The sequence below is a fragment of the Haemaphysalis longicornis genome, unplaced genomic scaffold (genome assembly GCF_048455015.1).
Source record: "Haemaphysalis longicornis isolate Haplotype H1 unplaced genomic scaffold, Haemaphysalis longicornis Haplotype H1 scaffold_12, whole genome shotgun sequence".
Taxonomy (NCBI): domain Eukaryota; kingdom Metazoa; phylum Arthropoda; class Arachnida; order Ixodida; family Ixodidae; genus Haemaphysalis; species Haemaphysalis longicornis.
In genome coordinates this window covers 27,181,316-27,202,639 of record NW_027526225.1, presented here as the reverse complement: position 1 = coordinate 27,202,639, position 21,324 = coordinate 27,181,316, and the positions used below count along the sequence as shown (strand labels likewise).

Genomic DNA, 21,324 nt, shown 5'->3' with positions numbered 1-21,324 from the left:
ATTATAAAATTGAACCTCCAAAAAGATAAATTTGTCAGTGATTATGTAGAATCTTCATGCACGATGAACAAGAAAAAAAAAACGTTACCCTTTTTCGTTGATTTTGGCTTCACGACAACAGAGAAGCCATATTGCTAGCTAAGCTAAGTAGGCCAGGAACGTCGCTAGCGGCAATGGCGGCCCGCGACTGCAGCGACAGATTTCCCTCTAGTATATATTAGTATGAAACTCTTATGATGCGAACGCGTTTAATTAATATTTTCCACCGCATCGGAGGCGCTTGCCTTGTATGGCAACGGAATATAGCAGACTGCATCGACCGCAGCCTGGCTGCTTTATCGGTGAGCTGGCGGGATGCCAACCTACCGCCAATTCTAATTTGCTTTGTCGCGCCCATCTTGCAAGCACTGCTGCCGGCGACGAACCACTGGCTGTTTTAAAGCGAAGCTTTAGTGTTATAACTGATGGCGTCTGTAATGCGAAAACGCCGGATGAAGTGAAACAGAAAAATTGGGCGCCATCCCACCCTGCGAAAGTAGATGTCCAGCAAAGCTGTTGTAAACCGATGCTGATGGGGGAGGGCATGAAACGTTTTTGGTCGTCTCGGCGGGCTTGTCGGTTGCGCTCGGCTAGTGTCACTAAATACGGGTGCGGAGTATCGGCACCCTTTTTAGATGCGACTGCATCTCATTCACTCGCCTCGTCCATGCAGCGTCGCGTTGTTGTCGTCCGCCCCTCCCCCATTCTCCTCGGCGCGCGAGCTGCGCTCTCCGCCGCTCACTCCCTCTCCTCTTCGATGCCCCTCTCTCGTCCACACCCCTCCCCCTGCACTATAAAAATAATAGTTAGCGGCGCCCGGTTTCGATCCCACGACCCTGTGGGCGGAACGCGAGGTACATGGTGCTCTTCCCACTGCGCCACAAAACCGAGACAGAATGAAATGCTACCAACGCGCCTTATATCCTTGACTCATTCAAACTACGTCAAGAAGATACTGATACAACGCATGATGGGGCAATGATTAACACTTGCAATAAAAGAAAAGAAGCTCCCACTTACAGCAACAATGATGGAGTAAAGGTCGTTGCGACAGCGAAGCCCCAAGCATACCACTTAGAGAGATTTACCAAGATTGGCCAATAAAACATAATAATAATCATAAAACATAATAATCATACGCGTTCCCGACACGTTTCACGCGATTTCAGAATCAATCCAACGGAAACACCAAGTGAACCCCACTATGCGTCGCATCTACACAGGGTTCTCCTCGTGGGGAGGTGGGCGCAATTTTTTCTCCTATTCTTTCGTGCCGGCGCCATGATCTTTGCTCAGTTCGCATTTGTTCACACTGAGAGGCTCATAGGCGCCGCCATTTTGTTGTTTATGCGTTTTGATCGGTGAACTCTGGTAGTCTTAGCTTGTCCTCTCTGCTCTGCGGCTGCGCGGGACTGACGTCGTTCCGAATGGGAATCAAAGATAAACGCTTGCAACAGCGTTTCAGCCGCACAAATGTGTGCACAGTTGCCGTTTCTCTGCATCTTCGGTCGGTGGTGTTGTCAACAAACGACCCGGTCGATGTTAACGGCGAGGCCGTAGATGCGGCCATCTTGCAACATTAATGAACGACAAAATGGCCGCCGTTGCTGACTTGTGGGCATTAGTGGCGGTACTCTAATACCTTATCTACTGACACTACGCTCGCCTATTCTGGCGGCAAATGCTGGGTCCTGCCTAGCCTGTCGCATGCATTCGGCGTCTTGGGAAAGAACTGCTCTATTTGGGGACTCTAGTCCTGCCTAGCTTTCAAAGATAACCTGCAAACATAATCTTTACCAAGACCACATACTGGGACGGTCCCATTGTTTACAGGTGCCTCATCATCCATAATCCGGTTTCGATGCTTGTTTTGCGGTTTCCTTAAACGAATTCTGAGCTGTATGCTGTATGCCTGATCAGTCTGAAGCATGCATGCGCTCGGCGTCTTAGCCCTTGGCGCCTTGGCGTTTTTGCCCACGGAGATTGTTTTTGTCCACGGCGATGAAGCCGTTGGGGGGTAGAGGTATAGAGCTTTGCTGTAAAGACGCTTCCTGTGGCTGGAATCGAACCTGCGTCCATCGCGTTATGAGGCTGGCATCTATCCGTCTGGTCGATTTCGTCATGTTCGAAGCGGTTTGGACAACGTTAGACGACAATTGAATTCGCCACGAGAAAGCTTCGTGTTCAATCGTCGTCGTCGTTAGACGGTGGGGTGCATAATTTTTGGTGTTCCATCATTCCCATCGACATCGCGCGTTTAGGACGGTCACGCTCGACAGCCCTAAAGGACTCTTTGCTGTTACTACGTTGCTACACCCTGAATAACTGACCGCTTTATTAAGAGAACAGGACGTTCGTGCATGAAGGGCCAGCTTAGAATAACGAGCAAAAATTGCAACTGCCCTTTTGAGTTTCGCAGAAAGTGATGTAGGAATTAAAGAATGCAGACCTTTATCACAGCCAAAGCTGTGTTTAAAGAAGGTCGCTCAACGTGATAAGTTGAACCGGACATTATACTGGCCGCTTCGGATTAGTTACCTTGGTGGTGAAGGGGATATGGACGAAAAAAACAATTTTATTCATTTTGAAAAAAAAAAACTGCCCTTTTTTAGCTCACTCTGTTCCATTCCAGGCACGAAATATGTTTTTTACGGAAACAAATTCTGCAGAACTCCAGAAAATTATCTACTAATGCGTAGTATTCTTACGTCGCTTGTCTTGAGTGTGAGTTTTTACAGTCAAAGCTTTTGGTTTTTCTAAATCCTGTCCGACCAATTATCTCCTATTACTCAATTATAACGATTCAAAGTGGAGAAAATTCGAGAAATCTGCATTATTGTTGAAATTCAGGTCGTTATAGGGTTTGCCATTTTCCGTTTTTTTTCATATTTTTGCTATTATTTTTTCGAAATTTCGTTAGACCGATTATCTCCATTTACGCTATTGTAACGAATACAGGTGAAACTTTCTCGAATATGCATTATTGCGGAAATATGGGATGTTACACGATTCGCCATTTTCCGGAATTACTTTATATTTTTCTTATTTCTGAGTTTTTGAAAATTTTGTTCGACAAATTATCTTCATTTACATTATTATAACGATTGCATTTGGAACTTTCGCGAAATCTGCATTATTGTGGAAATGCAGAGCATGACACGGTTCGCCATTTCTCGTAATTATTTTTGTATTGTTCTTATTTTTTGTTTTTCAAAATTTCGTGCGACCAGTTATCTCTATTTATGTTATTATAGCGATTACAGCTGCAACTTCCGCGATATCTGCATTTTTGTGGAAATGCAGGGCGATACACGGTCCTGGCTGTGCACGGGTTACTCGGCAAAGACTGCCAAGCATTTAAATGCAAGAAACGTTGAAAGTTTCAAACTTCGCACTACAGTGATGTAATAGGAGCTAACACTAAAAGCATCGCTATCAGTGAGCTAACTGCAAGTTAGCGCTCCAGTGATAAGATAAAGCGGAACTAGAGGCACCAGTAGAATCACTGTCATGTTTTTTGGTGGCGGCTTAGGCAGGCGGCCGTAAATCGCACAAACAAGATTCCGTCACGTCATTGAGAAGTCGCCGGAAAGGGTTTGCTGAGTCATCACTTCTTGATACGTTTTATTTAATATCTTCACTCCTAGTTTGAAGTTTACAATAGTATTGGCACCACTGTCGTCTGGACAAGGCAGTTTCATTTAATGAAACAAACTTCTTTTCCGCTTCACTGCGTTGCAAGGCGAACACCATGCCATCAATGGTGCCCTTAATCATATTTGCTACCAGCTCGATGCCCGATCACCAGCCAAAATACGGATTCTAACGGACTCGCTCGAAGCAATTCAAGAACTTCGCAAGCCACTTTCCCTCAACCCGTTCGGCAACTCAATACTTTTACAAAAAGAACTCCTCAAAAGCCACAACGTGCACATTAGAATCGGCTGGATTCCAGGCCACGAGGAAACCGGCCCAGGGAACCAGTCGCCCTCCAGGCGGCACAGAAGTGTTTCAACTTTACTCCTCCACTGGTTTCCCTTTTAGCCTTCTCACCCACTCCTCCAGCCCTCTTACTTTTCTGACTAAAGAAAAGTAACAGACAACGTTACCAACAGGTTACACCCCTGCGTATCTTGCCAACATTGTTTCCTGCAGCAGATCCGAGAAAGTCTTCATAAACAAGCTATGCGCAGATGCCGCCTACACTCCTCATATTACCCAAAAATGGACAAGATGCCCCAACACATACCCACGATGCCCCTACTGCAACACTGACGCCAAATGAGATCTCCACCACCTAGTGCGGACGTGCCCATACTTTCCCAAACATCGCCCAGAGATCTAGCAAACATTAATCCCGACACCCTACAACGTGAAGTCTATACGCCTCAAACTTCGCGATCGCTGCGCCGCCTGCCGCCTCTTCTCCGCGGCGTTGACGGGATTTGCGCTGCGTGACTGATAGGGGATCGTGCAGTGTTTTGGTTCTATTTCTCTTCTTTTCGCCTTTCCGCGCCCTAAAAAAAACTTGTTATGTTGACGACTATAGGCAAAGAGTACGTTTAGGTCACTTAAAAAGCAGCTGCGTCTTCGTAGAGTACGCGATCGCCTGCAAGAGCTACCAGGGGACGCGGTTCTGCGCGCTTCGTCGCCGCTCTTCCGGGCGTCGGCGACGGTAGCAGCATATCACCCATGTCACCTCCAAAACATCAGGCACAAATGAATTCTACTGACGCCTCGTTTAGACCTAATACTGGCACAATGAGAGGTTGGCTTCATTTCGCAGCGTGGACAACGAATGCGGCTTCGTTTCGCATATATACGCCACAGAAAAATATGTTTCGGGGATGTGATTACCCAATCCCGGACAATAACTTATGCCTTTTATAAGAATATAAACCATGCGAAAATTTAAAGTATATTCCAAGCCTGTGCGTCGCTAAATATGTGCCCACACACCCCATAGAGCAAGAACCAAGGAAATGAAACCACAGAAAAATAAGAAAAATAAATGCTGTGCCAATGCGGAATTTAGAAACATAATAACTCTAACGGAAATGAAAAAAAAAAAACAGTGCAGCTTCTGGCATGCTAAAGACGTTCGTCTAAACTTAAGCCAGGTAGGTTTCAACGTAACCAACTATACGCGAAATGCACTGCTATTTCGCGAGAAATCGGTGGGGGGGGGGGGGGGGGGGCGTGAGCAGGGAGGGGGACGCCGTGTACAAATGCGGAGCGGAATCAAGCAATGAACGTTTTAGTAATACCACACATAAATCTCGCGTTCACTTTACTTTTGTTTTTCTACTTCAACGAAGAGCTGATCGTACGGCGGACGCATTTCTGGAAGCATAGCCAGAACGGGCCCGGTTGAGAAAAACCTGGGCGCCGCGAGATAAGCCAGGTGGCAGAGGATGCGGGTTCTGGGGTACTGATGACTGGAGGTGAAGGCGCCGGGCATGTCGGCGACGCTGGCGCTCCTCGTCAGGATCGAAGTGGGCTCCGCTGGCTATGGTCTCCCCGGGCTGACTGCGGTACGACGAAGATGCCTCGCTCGCCAGCCTGTGGGCGCTTTCATTAGCGGGATGCCCCCCATGGCCAGGGATCCACCGTACTGTTACGGGCGTGTGGAAGGTGTTGTGCAAAGAGCTGCATGATTGTTTAATGCAGTGTGCTGCGGAGTGTTTCCGCGGAATTCCTATAAGGGAACGTAAGGCCTCGACACAGTCCGTGAAAATGTGCACACGGTAGTACGCGCGCTGATTGGATGCCTGCAGAACGGAACGTGCTAGGCGTAGGCCTTGTTCAATAGCGCGCAGCTCAAGGGTGGTGGTGTCCGGAATGGAGTCGACGATGTAGGCTGTAACGCTGCGTTCATTGCTGTCCGCCGCTACAGCTGCAAGTGCCACAGCAGCCGTGCGAGGTTGCCGGGAGGCGTCCACGTACACACGTAATGTCCGCGGATCCGCAGCGTCGGTGGCTGCGGTGGTCTGCACCAGTGTGGCACGTTGCGCCGCATAAGTAGCCCGAGCAGTTTTCCGGGGTGCTGGTCGCCGTTCTGCGATCAACACATCCTCCCATGGGCGAACGTGTGGAGGGATGGGCGGCTCATCTAGTAGTCGCTCACCGTCGTAACGTAGCAGGCGGCGTCCCTGCAGTGTCAAGTGGCGACGGTCGTTTGCGCCTGCTATGCGCGCAGAGAGGGTATCCCCAAGCGTGGGCAAACCAGCATAACGGTGCAGCTCTTCGACGCGAGTTTGACGGGGCCGGCCAGTAATAGCCCGCAGCGCCTCCCGATACAAGACCTCTAGCTGGTGAAGTTGGTACTTCGTGAGATCGTAACACGTGGCGCCGTAGACCGCTCTAGATACCAGCACTGCCTGTACTAAGCGTCGAGCGATATCTTGCGAAGCACCACCGAAAGTGCCAGAGATGCGACGTATTATGTGTAGGAGACGTCGCCACAATGGTTTGAGCTGTCTCAGCCACTCTTGAGCTCCCCCGTTTTCATGAAACGGAACACCTAGTATGCGGATCCAACCATCTGGAGCTGGCTGGATGGGTTGCCCTGCGATAGTTAAACGAATGCGCTCACGATTATTGGCTTTGCCGCGCACAGCTAAGTAATTTGTTTTTGTTGCTGATACCTCCATGCCAGTGGGGATGAGAAGGGCCGTGAATGTGTCCAAAGCATGTTGCAGGCGCTGTACGGCGGCATCAGTCGTAGGATGATGGTTGGCCTCCGTCCAGATGGTGACGTCGTCAGCGTAAGCCGTGACATGAACCCCTGTGACGGCAGCAACACCCTTGACTAGCTTTGCCATTACGATATTGAATAATATCGGGGACATTATGGCGCCTTGTGGTACCCCGCAGGTGTTCTTGAAATGGTGGGTATTCACACGTCCCGAGCGTATTTCAAACGTCCTGTCGGCCAGGAAGGCTCGCACGAAATTCCTCATCCTTTTACCCGGGTAAGCTTCGCAGAGGGCTTGTAGTACCGCGTGGTGGGAGACGGTGTCGAAAGCCTTGCGAAGGTCTACAGCCACCAAGATGTGTGGCTTATGATATCGTGTACGCCGGAGTACCCGCCGAAGGAGGTGGATGCTGTCATGCGTTGCGAGATTGCTTCTGAATCCAGTCTGCGCGGGGTGGAAAAAGAAAGCCTCTTCTTCCAAGTAGTGGATTAGTCGGGTAGCGGCCATTCGTTCAAGTAATTTGCACAGTGTCGACGTCAGGGAGATGGGCCGTAGATTAGACATCGTGGATGGATCTTTCCCAGCCTTAGGAATGGGTGTGACGACTGCGTGCTTGAGAGATTCTGGCAGATATCCTGAGGCCCAAATGCAATTCAACAGTTCCAGTATGTCGCATCTAGTTTGTTCATCTAGATTTCGCAGCATTGACCAAGTCACGCCATCTTTGCCAGGCACACTGCGCACGTTGACTTGCTCCAGGGCAGTTATAAGTTCAGTAATAGTGAAGGGCGCCACAAGGGGGTCGTTTTCGTCTACCGGCTCCGAGAAGTAAATGTTCTGGGGTGGCGTAGAGGATGGCTGCGGGAAGAACGTCCTTGCAGCTTCTCGTTCGAAAGCCTCGTGAGTGGCCCCGGTGCGTAGAAGCACAGCCGGGACTGTAGCCTGCGCGCTCGTGCCACCAGTGATGGTCAGGAACGTTCCCCACAACTTTCGAGCTCCGGTTCGGTGAGAGAACGAAGCGCAATGCTCCTCCCAGCGGTTCCTCGCAAGTTGCCTCGTGTGACGCCGAATGCGGGCATTATGTTGGCGTATTCGCACGAGATCTGAATAAGTGCGGCCTCCAGCACAGTAGCGCTCTTGTAAAGTGTCGCGAATCCGCCACAAGTTAATGAGGTGGTGGTCTGGAGGTGGTGTGTCAAGCTCGGTCTGTAAAGTTTGAGTAGCTCCTTTAGCTGCCTCAACAATGCGGCTAACAAGGGCATGCGTTGGAGTATCGCCTGGCTCGTCGCATGGTGGCGAGGACGGCACACTCACTTTGACCCTTCGGGCAATGAATCACAACACGGCAACAACATACCGCCGGCAGGTTCTCCGACGTCAACAACGGCGGGAAACTCCCATTCTGTAGACCTCGCAGGACCTCCACAGACCGGATCAGCTCCCAGTTCCTCCCCTTCTCTCTTGGACCCCAATGTGCTCTGCTACGCATGCCATGGCACAACGAAGCCTGACCTTCCGCACCTCGTCTGGTCTTGCCCGGGCCTTGCCGTGCTTCGCGCCCAACACCGCCCGGCGTGGGTTCACTCCTACGAAGAGTGGATTCGGCCCTCTTGGCGTGTCAAGGACACCTTGACAGCACTCTGGAGCTTTGCCTGTGCGGCGTCGATGGCTGGACATTACAAGTGTCCTTCCTGCCCTCCCCCTTCCCCTGCGGCTTCGGGCCATCCTTTCTTAATAAAGTTTTCTTCCTTCCTTCCATCCTTCTGGAAGTATACAGGGTAGGCTGTTCAACAAGCGATGAAATGTGTAGTTGGAAGAGTGTGGTAAGTCGAACCCGTTTATAGCGAACTGCAATATGCACCGCGATTTGTTCGATATATCCAATAGTTCGATATAGCCGAACCCGCCTATAACGAGCTTATTGTTACGAGTTCGCATAGCGCGGTAGCCCCCCCTCCTCAACTCCACCATCCCCGCATAGAGAAATGAACACAGTAAAGTACCCATTAACCATACCCAAAATAATCCATTTATTGCAATTAATAAAGCTTCTTTCCACCCTAACTGCCTACTTTGCAAAAAAAAAAAGCGGTGATTTTTGTTTTCACTTTGGTTTTGGCGGCTACAACTAGCATAGCATTCTCTACACGAAACATTATTTGTAGCAGTACGAGTCTGCGTTCTCCAAAATCGAAGAAGCATTGGCGGAGCACATCGACTACCCGAAGCGCTTTGCTCTAAGCATCGGACGGCTTTCACTCGTGACAGCATCGGCAACGTTGGCGAACTCTTGCCACAGTTCACCGATGCTGCTGTCTTAGTCTGGACTCGCTGACTGGGCGGGTTCCGTCGTAAGTCCCACGCGTCGGAAATAGTTACGGAAAGTGTCGGCCGTCACGTCGGTCCGGGCAAGGCGTAATAATGTCCCAGTCCCGGCTCTTGCTCCGTGGTCGCGGCCAATCCACATCTCAATCGCCGCTTCAAGACCATGCATTTCGGCAGCCATTCTAGGCACGCGGAGTTCGATATATCGGATGTGAACTTCGTTATAAGGAATCAGTTTCCCATGTATATCCGTAACTGAATTATTTTTGTTCGATGTATAGCATAATTCGCTCTATCCGGGTTCGTTATAGCCGGGTTTGACTGTATGTGATAAGGCCCTCTGCTTTCAGTTTCTGGTTTATTCTGCAGGCTCCCTGTGCCATATGACGATATTTCGAAGAAGCATTTAGTCGCGGACGCGGATTATATTGTAAGCCCGTCTCCGCGCTGCTCGCAGAGGATATATAGCAGATGAAGGTCTGCGGGCGCGCACCTCACGACAAGACGACTCTGTCGTGTGCTGATCCCCGAGTATAATTATGCATTGTTCATCGTACTTTTGTTGAATATTCCCGAATTTAACACAGACTGGCTCGTAAATGGTGGTGATCAATATCTGAGGTATAATATTGCAAACGTAACTGGTGTGCTGTCAGGTATGAGTGCTCCGCTGATTATGTTAGCGCACAAAACTGATTTAAATCGTAGTGTATAGCCGTAGCATGAACATCTGAGGAACCGGTGGTTACGGAGACACGGCTAGTAAATTCAGGTCAGTGTAACTACAATCGGCTCCATCATACGCCTGTTCCGCGACGCTGGCCTGTGACACACACCTGGCGCTTATACAGACCGAAAATACCACACTAAGATCGCGTCGGAAACATTTACACTCTCGTAAACACACCCCATTTGCGAACAGAGTGACTGCTCCACACAAACATGAATGTCAAACGCCCACAAACGGTAAATCTCAGTGGTGAACGTGCCGCAAAAGCAGCGGCGGCACTGGGGAGCGGGGCGCGGACTCCCGCGCCTGCTTTCGAAACGGGCCGCTAGGGGGATTTCAGTGGCGCCCCTACAGGCCGCGCTCGAGGCGTATACTGGATTAGACGCATCTTTATTACGAACAATTGCCGCTTTTGCAGTTGAGAGCCCGTCTGGCGCGAGTAGTCTAACATGGGGCCGACCCCGGTGAAGACTTGAGGCTCCCATAACTAGAATACGGACCTTGATTAGTAATCCCCTGCCTTCCACCCCTCTCCCCACCGTATGGCTCACGCCCTCCTTGCTCCAATAAAATACTCAATCAATCAATCAATCAATCAATCAATCAATCAATCAATCAATCAATCAATCAATCAATCAATCAATCAATCAATCAATCAATCAATCAATCTTCACGGCCTCTTAACGGTAGTGGATCAACTGACTGCGTCGCAATCGAAAGCGGCCTTAGAACAGTTACCCGCTCGTGTGCGCACTTAGGGGATACGTGTGACTACCTCCTGCAGGTTTTACCGGGATTTTATGAAGTGCCTGAGCCTGCTCATCGCTTGCCGCTCACCGGGGGACATTGAACCGTCGCTGAATTACTTCACCGAAGTGCTGACCGCCGGCTACGATCAGAAATGCGCGGGAATCAAAGAAAGCGGTGAGTGCGAAAGGAACCACGCCCAGGGCGACTCTTTCTCGGCACTCCAATTTCTGCTTCGAATCATCATCATCATCATTAACTTTATTGGGAAAGAGATAGGAAGGGTTGGAAAGAGCAACTAGGGAGGAGCCCTCTTTCCGGGGCAACTGTGGCGTTTGCCTCTGTCCAGGCCCCGTCCATCAGCTTGTGGTGAAAGAAAATGAGATAATAATTAAAATAGATATTAGTAAAGCAATTACTCCCCCTAGTTTGTTGGGAATTGAACGTAAAATTGCATCGCTGGTCCTCCAGTTGCCCGCTGGGCAGGGCTGCCACCAATGTTTCTTGAGGAGATGGTGTGTTGTTCTGCTCATGCCAAATGACGAGGCAATTGCATATAGTGTGTTGAAATAGGTTGGTTGTCTCTTTGCACTTGTAGCAATCGCTGTATCTGTCGGGAAACGTTGCAGCGAGTCTTGATTTGTGCGGAAAAGGGTTTGCTTGGATTTTTCTGAGTGTTTGGGACTCAACAGCACAGATCTCTTTATGTAGCACGGGGACAATTCTTCTTTCTATGCGCTTTTTCGCAAGGCGTTCGCCGTAAGATTCATAAAGAAGTACTGGGTCCGCAATGCTGTAAAGAGCGCTTTGAATCCCGATGCACGCTGGTAAAAGGCTATTCGCGTTTGAGAGACGATAATACCTCACATTTCGAACTCGAATTAAAGGAGCGCGGATGGTTGCGTGGTTAAGATGCGGGCGAGCGAGGACGACAAGCGGAGAGCGAGAGAGAGAGAGCGAGAGAGAGAGAGAGAGAGAGAGAGAGAGAGAGAGAGAGAGAGAGAGAGAGAGAGAGAGAGAGAGAGAGAGAGAGAGAGAGAGAGAGAGAGAGAGAGAGAGAGAGAGAGAGAGAGAGAGAGAGAGAGAGAGAGATTTCTGATTGGAAAGCGAAGGGAAAAGGGACTGGCAGGGGATGGTGAGAGTCGCCCAAGGGCCGAACCATGGGCGGAAGCGACAGGTTTTTGCGCGCGTTTTCTTTCCCCTCCCAAAACCGGTTATGCAGGCTTCACACGTAAGTTGCGGTAGTCATCCGCTAAATGGTAAACTTTAAATAGCATTGTGCGCGGGCAGTCCTGTGTCATGTGGGGTTGATCCTGCGGTATTGCACAGCGCACACAGTTTGGGGTTAGGGTGTCTTTTTTGTTCCTGTAAAATTGAAGTCGAGCTGTTGTGATCAGTGCATTTGTGTGTTCTTGTCGAATTGTTACCTGCTCTTGCCGGGTGCGTCTGTGGTGAGGTGACGGTAGAAGCCGCTCATCGGATGCATGCGCTCACGGGTTGTTTGTGAGTTTGAATGGGAATGCGACAGTCTGAGCATTTAGAAGTGTGTATTCTGTAAGCGTCTTGGAGGGACCCAGGCTTCGCCGGAGGGCTTCATATATCGTTTTCCGAAGAGAGCTTACGGCTGTGGCCGACCCGCGGGAGATTCGAGAAGTAATTTGGAAATGCGTGTAATTAAACGACTTTACGGGGTATGCTTTCTAACTATGACACATTGCAGTATTTTCCTGTTGGTAACCGGGGCATTTGATTTGTTTTCCAACCCGCCGCGGTGGCTCAGTGGCTAAGGCGTTCTGCTGCTGAGCACGAGGACGCGGGTTCGATTCCCGGCCACAGCGGCCGCTTTTCTGATGGAGGCGAACAGCAAAAACGCCAGTGTGTAGGAGATTTTGTTGCGCGTTAAAGATCCCCAGGTGGTCAAAATTAATCCGGAGCCCTCCACTATGGTGCGCCTCATCGCCTGCGTTGCGTTGGCGCGTTAAACCCAACAATCAATAAATCAATCAGATTTCTTTTTAAATGTGGCGACTTTTGAAAGTGAACGCCATGTTGGTGCCGGAATCAGTCCCAGCGGTACAGGCGTTTTGGAGAAATGGTACCTGTTCCGGTCACGATCGACTGTCGATGGTTCCTGGCGAGCACAGGGCGGGTACTGATGACTCCTTTTGATTCCAGTAATTTTCAGAGTGTTGAACCGAAACTGTACCCGAACCCGACCCGTTATTCAATGAGGCTGTTTAAGAAGTCGTAATTTTTCGTGTCCGGAGTTGAAAATACCAAGAAATTGCCGAGTGCGCGCGCGTGAGCATGAGCCTCGCTGCGACGGCCCGGCAGTTGACAAAACCACGAAAATTTCTAGCGCTCGTGTGTGCGAGCCTGTCGGCGGCCGCCTAGCGCACGTTCGTCGAGCCAAGCATACCCACTTAGGAAGATTGGCCAGGATTGGCAAAAAAACAAAAAACAAAAATCTTCAGTGCGTTTGCGGTAACCGTAGAAACACTTGCTCGGAACGGGAAAGACTCCGGCGTTCGCCGTAATCATGGCCGCTCTTGCTCGGAACAAGAAAGACATGTCATAGCTTACGCCCCCCAAGGTGATGTCCAATGTTATCACTTCCAAAAAAAAAATGAGAGAAGCTCACAGTTATAGCAACGATGATAGAGTAAATGTCGTTGCGGCAGCGAAGAAGCAGCAAATCGGCTGCAATCATGGACTTAAACATTCGTGAAGTTCGTGAAGGTTGCGTACAGCTTCGCTACCTACAAGTCTTACGCGTTACTGTGAGCTTCCTTGACGTTTTCGGTGGACCCAACAACATCACTTTGCGGGCATGGTGCTTGCTAAAATCACGTCTTTTTTCACAGCGCTCGTATCGTTGTCGGCGAGCCTACAGGCATGCCTGCTCTTTATGCACTCCACTTGTCGCTGGCCCTGATTACAGATTTAGGCGGGCGTCCCTCATACCGAGCAATGAAGGCGGACACGTTAGGCCTGGGCTTTTCACAATGATTACTTAAATGCCGCCTATTCTGCTTCGTTAAACCACCGTCAATTGATGGGCTGCCGAGTCGGGCTGACGTTCACGCTGGCGGCCCAGCAGCGACGGGTGAATCCCGGCGCTGTTCGCGGGGCCTTCTTCGTACGCGACGTTTCCCCTTTCCTTTCTACGTCACACCCACGCTTCGACATAATTACCGTAAAAAGCCGCTTATAATACGAGGTTTTTTTTTCTCCAAATTTTGCTACGTAAATTTTGTGCCTCGTATTATATGTCGATTCCAAAGTTTTCAGCCGAAAATTTGCACTATCGGTTTCGGTTTCGGCGTAGGGTGCGCCGTCTTACGGTGGCGTTAGCTGGCTGCTGCTTCTCTGTTCTCTCCAGTAGTATTAACTCTATGGTTCTCTCAGCCGGCGCCATTTTGATTGTTTTGACCACGCGAAGGATCGGCACGTTCACCGCAAGTCTATATAAGTCGGGTGCACGAAGGCAGTATTCGGCTGCAATTAAAAGAAAAGTTATTTTATGTGCCGTGACCACCAGGAATTGCGCCGCAGGGCGGCAGTTCGGCGTCACCGAAGGCAGCGTTCGCGGGTGGAGAAAGCAACTGATGCTTAACTGGATAAAATCTGTGTGGTGTCGGCGGCCTGGAGCACTGTTGGGGGTTCCCGTCAGTGCTCGTGTTGGACGCCTTTCGCTGCCACCTCGCTGATTCTGTGAAGAAGTTGTTGCGCGAACCCCGCACCGAACTCAATGTCATTCCAGGAGGAATGACAGCCCAGCTGCAACCGCTAGACGTTTGCATCGACAAGCCTCTCGAAGACTGCATCAGGCCCTACTACCAAGAGTGGATGAGGTCAGGAGACCCGTAAGTGACAGCTACCGGATGGCTGACGCGGGCTTCTCCAGCGGTGCTTTGTGGCTGGATCGTGGATGCGTTGGCCAGCATCCCAGAGGAGCTCGTCAGTCGCTCTTTTAAGAAATGCGGCATCTCGAACGCCCTTGGTGGCACTGAGGACCACTTTCTGTGGGAAGACATTTCCGACAAGGGACTTCAGGAGACAGCTGCCGCGAACCTGACGATGACTGAACGGACGTCAGGAGGCAGTGCCAGCGAAAACTGACAATGACTGAAGGGTAACTGCAGTGCAAATAACTGTTTTCTGTGCTCTTTACCTCGCATTATATGCGGATGAATTTTTTTTCTGATTTTGATGTCCCCGAATTACACCTCGTATTATGCGCGGGTTTTTACGGTAGACTTTTTTTGTAGCGTGAGCTACACTGGCCGAGGTTGAGCAGTTTCGCGTGGCTCCTCGAGAGCCGGGCTGCGCATGCGCGAGGAGCAGTGACGTCACACGACGCACATAACGTTGCTCGCTGCCCAGCGTCTCTCACACACATCCCACGCGCCGAGCGTCTTCGCCGACCTCCGTTACGCACGTGGTGGCCCGGTCCCCTTGATGATCATGCGAGGGGTGGTCGGGTGGGGAACCGATGGCTCGTGCGTCGCGGCAACACCGGCGTGCGCCTGTGGAACAACCTTATAGCTCAGGGGTGATTGGTGACGCCGCGCCGGAGCCGCTTGATAAATACACATGTGTCACATCATGCGTATACCGTGGGTGTGTCATTGAAGCAGCAGTAAGCATGATAATCAAGCTACTCCTAGTCAATCAGGAAAGCTAAGAATAGCCTGCTGAACCTTAGCTCACGCCACGTATATTATGGCATAGCGGAGCAAAGCCACAGCGAATTTTTTTGTCTTGATCTTTTACGCTGGGCGCGCTTGTTCCACGCCGATGCGGCGAGAGTGTTGTACGTCACGAACGCGTGTTACGCCAAGGGTAAACACCCGGAAATTCCCTATCCTGCTGCTCCTAACTTTTCTGCAAATGGTTAATTTTTGCACGTGTGCACTGAATCCAGGTACGGGACATCCTGGCTACAGACACACGTTTCGCCTATAGGTATATATAGCTTCGGTCTAGAAACTACGCAGCTGTCAGTGATCTGTTCATAGCGTCAGGTGACCATGGCTTACAAGAAGGCCACTAGCTCTCCAACAGGCGAAAATCGTTTTTAATAGCTGTTTGAAGATGGTGGTAAGTTACAGTTAATATTAACGTTTATTTTGCTTAACACTGACACCGCTGTTAATGTTGAAGAACATAGACCACAAAAAGCGACTTTCGTCGCAAGGTTGAGGCGGAAGAGAGTGGCGGTTTGTTAGGGAAATTTTTAGAAAATAAGCTCATTTATCATTGCAACACACTGCAAAGCAATACATCCTCCGCGGAACTAGCCCAGCCTAAATGATAAATTGTTTATCAGCTTTTCATTAGTCTATCTTTTTATTAGGTTTTATTGATTTCTGTATTAGTTACATCGCTTTCTGCTTTTCTCCATTCACCGAAGCTTGCGGTATTTTCTCGCTATCGACGCTACACCAGGCACTCACCGTGATAGTATAGAGGATTAGCCAGTTCAAATCAAGATAATTAAAAAAAATCATTCAGTATTGTACGCAGCTTATATTCTGCAGGGTCATCATTTGTAGATTTTAGCGTTTTCTGAACCCTAAAGCTCGACGTCTTTTCACGCGGGGTAGTGGGTCGTCGTACGAGTTAACATCTATAAGCGTAGCACCAGGAGTGAATACGCATGACACATGGATTCAAAGAACCCTTCTCAAAATAGGCCTGTTTCGTTACTGACGATGTAAGAATTGTTGTCGATAATGGAACGCCCGTGTTATGGTCTCTATGTGCTGAACGAACTCATCGCGTTTGCATGGTGAGGGGACTTACTTTTCAGCAGCTGACATTTTGTTACAACATTCTTGTGAGGCAGGACGCAAATTTCAGTTTACACTCTCGATACCAGTCGACTACTATGTGTATAAAGATTACCGCTTTCTTCCGATGTAGTGGTTTTCAACCGCGACTCTGCCCATGACGCCTTTTGGGTTTAACCAGGTACAAGTTTGGGCGAGTTGGTATATCATACTTGAACGTTCAATGCACTAACGACATCATGACGAAGAAAGAAGACGAGGCAGTGCGAGATTGCGCATTGTTTCGTCTTCTCTCTTCGTCTCCGTGTTGTTTGCGGATTGAACCATCACGCCTTTCGGGCTTCCAGTAAAAGTAATAAAGAAACTTAGCACACAAAGAACTTTAGTGATTCGTGTCGTAATGTCAGTTTGTACGTGCAGCCAAAGTCGCCAATGCATATATTCAATATCCGTCTTTTGAGGCTACTTTTATGCTGATGCATGTCATAATGTCACATGATTCGCTTTTGCAGCTAAAAGTGGGCCCAATACCGTATTTACTCGCATAATGATCGCACTGGCGTAATGATCGCACCCTTGAAGTTTGTCGTCAAAATTCGATTTTTTAAATTTCCCGCGGAATGAACGCACCCTGAACTTGCCGCAGCAGTATGTCATATGCGTGCCAAGTCTAGCTGATGATTATCGTGCTTACCTCTGTTTCCTTCCCTTTCATAGCAGACATAGCTACGTTATTGCCGCAGACTTGCCGATATTAGCGATATCGGCAAGCATGCGTTCAATATTGATGAGGAAGAAACTCTCACTAAATGCACAGAATGTACTCACAACACAAAGAAAAAAATGCGCTCAGCTTGCTGCTCCGGCCCCCATGTCTGTTTTCATGTCCCGCACTGTGACAGCGGCAGCCGCGTATTCGTTTCCCTGTTGTCACCTCGCAGCAAACTCGTTCCGGCGCATTCCGTAATTCACGAAAGCACTGCATTTTGCGTCACTTTGCAAAACTGCTGGCGGTGGTGTGCGGAGTTTTTAATTATGTTTTTATTATTTTTATTATGTTCATGAGACCTATCGTAAATATTCTGACCCGCAACTTGCTTGCGTTTTCTGTGCTCAAAAGTTTTGCGCGAAAAATTTACCCCGCGCCAAATGTTTTGGAAAAAAAGTGCGATCATTACGCAAGTAAATACGGTACCTATATGGTGATTTTTGTGCGTCGGGCTTTTTTGCATAGCTGATGTGTTCTGCAAAAAGCCGAGGTGAATGAAGCACTCCGCGAAAAAAAAAAAAAAAGGGCGCGCATGTCACGTGGAGAAGCCACAATTTGTTGGCATTGGCAGCAAGGTTTGGCAAGAAGAAATGAATGGACGGAGAAAGAGGGTTTGCGAAACGTCTTCGGGGGCCGCCACTTGCGAACCACTGTTTTAATTCACTGTACGTGACATGATGTGCGTGACCGTAAGCAATTCATCCCGCTTTGCAGTGTCTTGTGACAAGATGTTCCTGCTCAAGAACTACTATTACTGCGGCATGGGCTACTACCAGGCATACAACGAGTTCGGTTCGTCGTACCTGCTCAATGAGCAGCATGCTTGCAAGTATGTCAGTGTTTTCTGGGCCATACGGCCTCTATAATTCCTCAGAAACTGGTGTCTGCCGCCCAAGGCCTTCAGCAGGATCCTTTTTGTGATGAAAGCCCCGGGCAGACAGCACACCAGTCCATGGGGGTAAAGCCAGCTCTGAGACCGTACGAATCGTGGGCGCTGACATGATGCAATTCCCATGGTTGCCGGAAGAAATGTATACCGCCTGCTAAAATGTTGTGCTGTAATTATTTAACTAAAACAAAGAACTGAAGCATTATAGTTACATATAATTGTCTCAGTAAATATTACTATCTCTTAAAAATTTTCAGTGTAATTAAGCTGTAATTAACGAACAAACAGTAAATGTGTAGTTCAGTTTCGGTTTAGATTTCCTTTAAATGCGCTAGGAAGTGGCGAGTCCCTTGCGCCTGACTTGCGCTGTGTGTGCGTTCAGTCTCCAGCTCAGATGTGCGTGCGTGCAAAACTTGGGCAACTCGGATGCACGCGCTGAGCAACTGCCTCCCCGGGCGCTTTCTAGGCCGTCATTCGTTGCTTCACATTAAGCACCTTATCTATTGCCCCTGAACTGACGCTGGAACAGTGATTCCGATCTGAGCTTGACTACCGCAAGTTCACTAGATGCTATGGCGTGGCAGCCAGCCATCGTTCCCGTTGAAAAAAAAAAAAAAAAAGCTTTTATAATTGTTCCATTTAAGTTGTTTTATTCAGGGAACTTCGTACAGCTCTTCGTGCTTCAAATTTTCGCGCAAACGTTCGTGAAAGCACAACAAAAAAATATGTACGAAATGGGATTTCTTTTTTTAATCAGTCACAATAAGTGAATGTTCTCCACTCGCTTTGTGCGGCAAATTATTGCCCCCTTCAGACACGCAAGCTTTTCTTTGGAAGTGGTGGAAAGCAGCTAGAACTTGACGAATAGAGACACAGAAAACGGGACACGCCGCTGACTGTATTTCAAATACTGCCCTTGGCATGCATTCTGGCACTCCATTGGCCTGCGATCGACCGCGCTCTTTTGTTCCTGTGCTTCAAAGGGACTGCGACTCACCGACAATATCAGCGTTGGCGCATGCGATAACGTTTTCTTTTTGGTGATAATAAATGTTTCACATTCAGCTAAAGCCACAGTTCACTTCACTTCGTTTGAAAAGCATTGAGCGCCTCGCAAAATGTCACAGAATGGCGAGGGAAGCGACACCGCGCAAAAATTCACGATTATGACGGATATTCATTTTGTGCGCACCTCAGTACGGATCAGCTGATTCCTTGGCGTCTTCGCGCATGCGATCAGTCACATTAGAGCTGGCGCGCAAGTGTTGTGTGAGTGTCGCCACGTCTTGCTCAAATAGTCTCACTACATATAAGTCACTCGGTAAAGCGAAAACAAGTTGGTTACCTACTAACAGGAAATAAACTACGCAATGCTGTCGACGCCGCCAACACGAAACCGGCTTGGCCAGCGGGCCGCTATGTTACGATTAATCCCGGCATGCTTCTCTAGCCGGATGCGGAAACGCCAAAGCAGCACGCTGCCAAGTTATTACCCACCACTTTCGCCGTCCTTAGTGAACAAAAACTCAGCTTGTAACTTTCAAATCGTTGTAACACGTCAGCCACTGTGGGTATTACGGTTCCAATGCATTGGCTTAGCGGCGCGCTTTCCCTCTAGCGTCAGTATATTATCGCTATGCACCTGTCGACTGCAGCGCCCTCTCCGTGTACTGCAGCGGGCTCTCATTGCTCCCGAAACACTTTTTTCTAAATACTGAAATATTGTTTTGATTGCTTTTCCTCACATTATTTTTTGTTTGCGTTATCTTTCGTGTCTGACTAAGTTTGCTTGGGAATATTTAAAACTGTGAATAGCACTGTGCACGCCTCGGATAGTCTGCTCCCCGCAGTGTGCAGGCGACCACAGCTGAAAGCGGCGTTCAAGCAGACGACGCTAATTTCTCACTTTTGATTATTAGAAAAATAGTCAGTCAAGAAAAAAGTAAGTGAAGAATAACTTTACAATGAGAGGTTATTAGAACAGCAATTAAGTTATTTAAAAATACCCCAGTCAAAAATGACAAGAAAAATTTCTGTAGTACTGTCGTCTTGTCGTATTCTTGTAATGTCGTGATTCTGATCACGACGTGGTATTGTCGCGTGTGGTATTCCTGTCCTGATTTTGATGTTCCGTCGTGCCGATGTTCGTGCCATTCATGCCGATCGTGCCATTCAAACCATGTGTAACTACAGATGTTCCATTAGTAGTTACACATGATACGAATGTTATTGGCCATGGTGAAGAGTAGCGTAAATGGCAGTTCTGTTGTGACTGCAGAAATGCTTGTCGTTGAGAAAATTGACTTTGTCGTTACGACAGAAATGTGTGTCGTAACAACAGGTGGCTCTGTCGTAACAACAACACTTCTGTTGTCACAACAAAGTTTTTTGTCGTACGACAGAAATTCTTGCTAGTTTTTTGCGTTATTCCTGTTGTGATTTTAGACTGGGACCTCAGTGGCAAGCGTGGTGACTGCGCTGAAAGAGCGTTGCAGTCGACCGGTGTGCCGTTTTTCAAACGTCTTCAACTCTGCAACGACACACCGTTGTAATGCAAAACTGGCCCAGACGGCAGACTGGCCAAATTTATAGGAACCACACGTCCACAACTAACGCGAATTAAACCCGCGCAGGCTCTTGGACGACTATCAGGACTGCCTGCACAAGAACGTACTCAGTAACTCCTGCCCGGAACTCTCCGTCCTCTTCACCCACTTCCGCGTGGTGCGCGACTGTATTGTCACAATGTTTAACAACAAGCATCGGCTGAGCTGCAGTATTCGTCCAGGTGAGAAACACCATCTCAGTATGCCATGTGGTCCCCTGTTTTCGGGTATGGTTGTCAATACCCGTATAGTTGATGCCGAACTGTCTTTGGTGTAGTTTAGTCAATACCCAACTGTATTGTTATTAATTCGGTGTAGCTAGCTATATTGACTGGTAGTAGCCAATACCCAACCGTCTTTGGGTATAGTTTGGTATCTAGTTGCATGGCTGGAGCAGTGAAACTTACTAAAACAGCGCCTTACGGACGAGGCTCGAAGTTCTAAGAGAGCACCGGGTCTAGCGTTGGACATCAACTGTATTTTTTCACTCGCACCTGCCGCGGTGGCGCAGTGGCTAGGGCGTTGCGCTTCTGAGCACGAGAACGTTGGTTCAATTCCCGGCCGCTGCGGCCGCTTTTCTGATGGAGGCGACAAGCAAAAACGCCCGTGTGTTCGAGATTCAGGGGCCCGTGAAGGGTCCCCACTCAGGAGGTCAAATTTAATCCGGAGCCTTTGGTGCGCCTCATCGCCTGCGTTCCGTCGGTGCGTGAAATCCTACAATTAAAC

At 49.0% G+C, this 21,324-nt stretch overlaps 1 protein-coding gene across 1 annotated transcript in view; it reads left to right on the top strand.

Annotated features, from left to right (window-relative positions):
- Positions 1–21,324, top strand: part of LOC144161539 (uncharacterized) — a 78,146-nt gene that overhangs the window by 42,318 nt on the left and 14,504 nt on the right. The window contains exons 9-11 of the mRNA XM_077692194.1: positions 10,577–10,716; positions 17,773–17,932; positions 20,626–20,780. Coding sequence (XP_077548320.1) covers positions 10,577–10,716; positions 17,773–17,932; positions 20,626–20,780 — 455 coding nt within the window. The remainder of the gene's footprint in view (positions 1–10,576; positions 10,717–17,772; positions 17,933–20,625; positions 20,781–21,324) is intronic.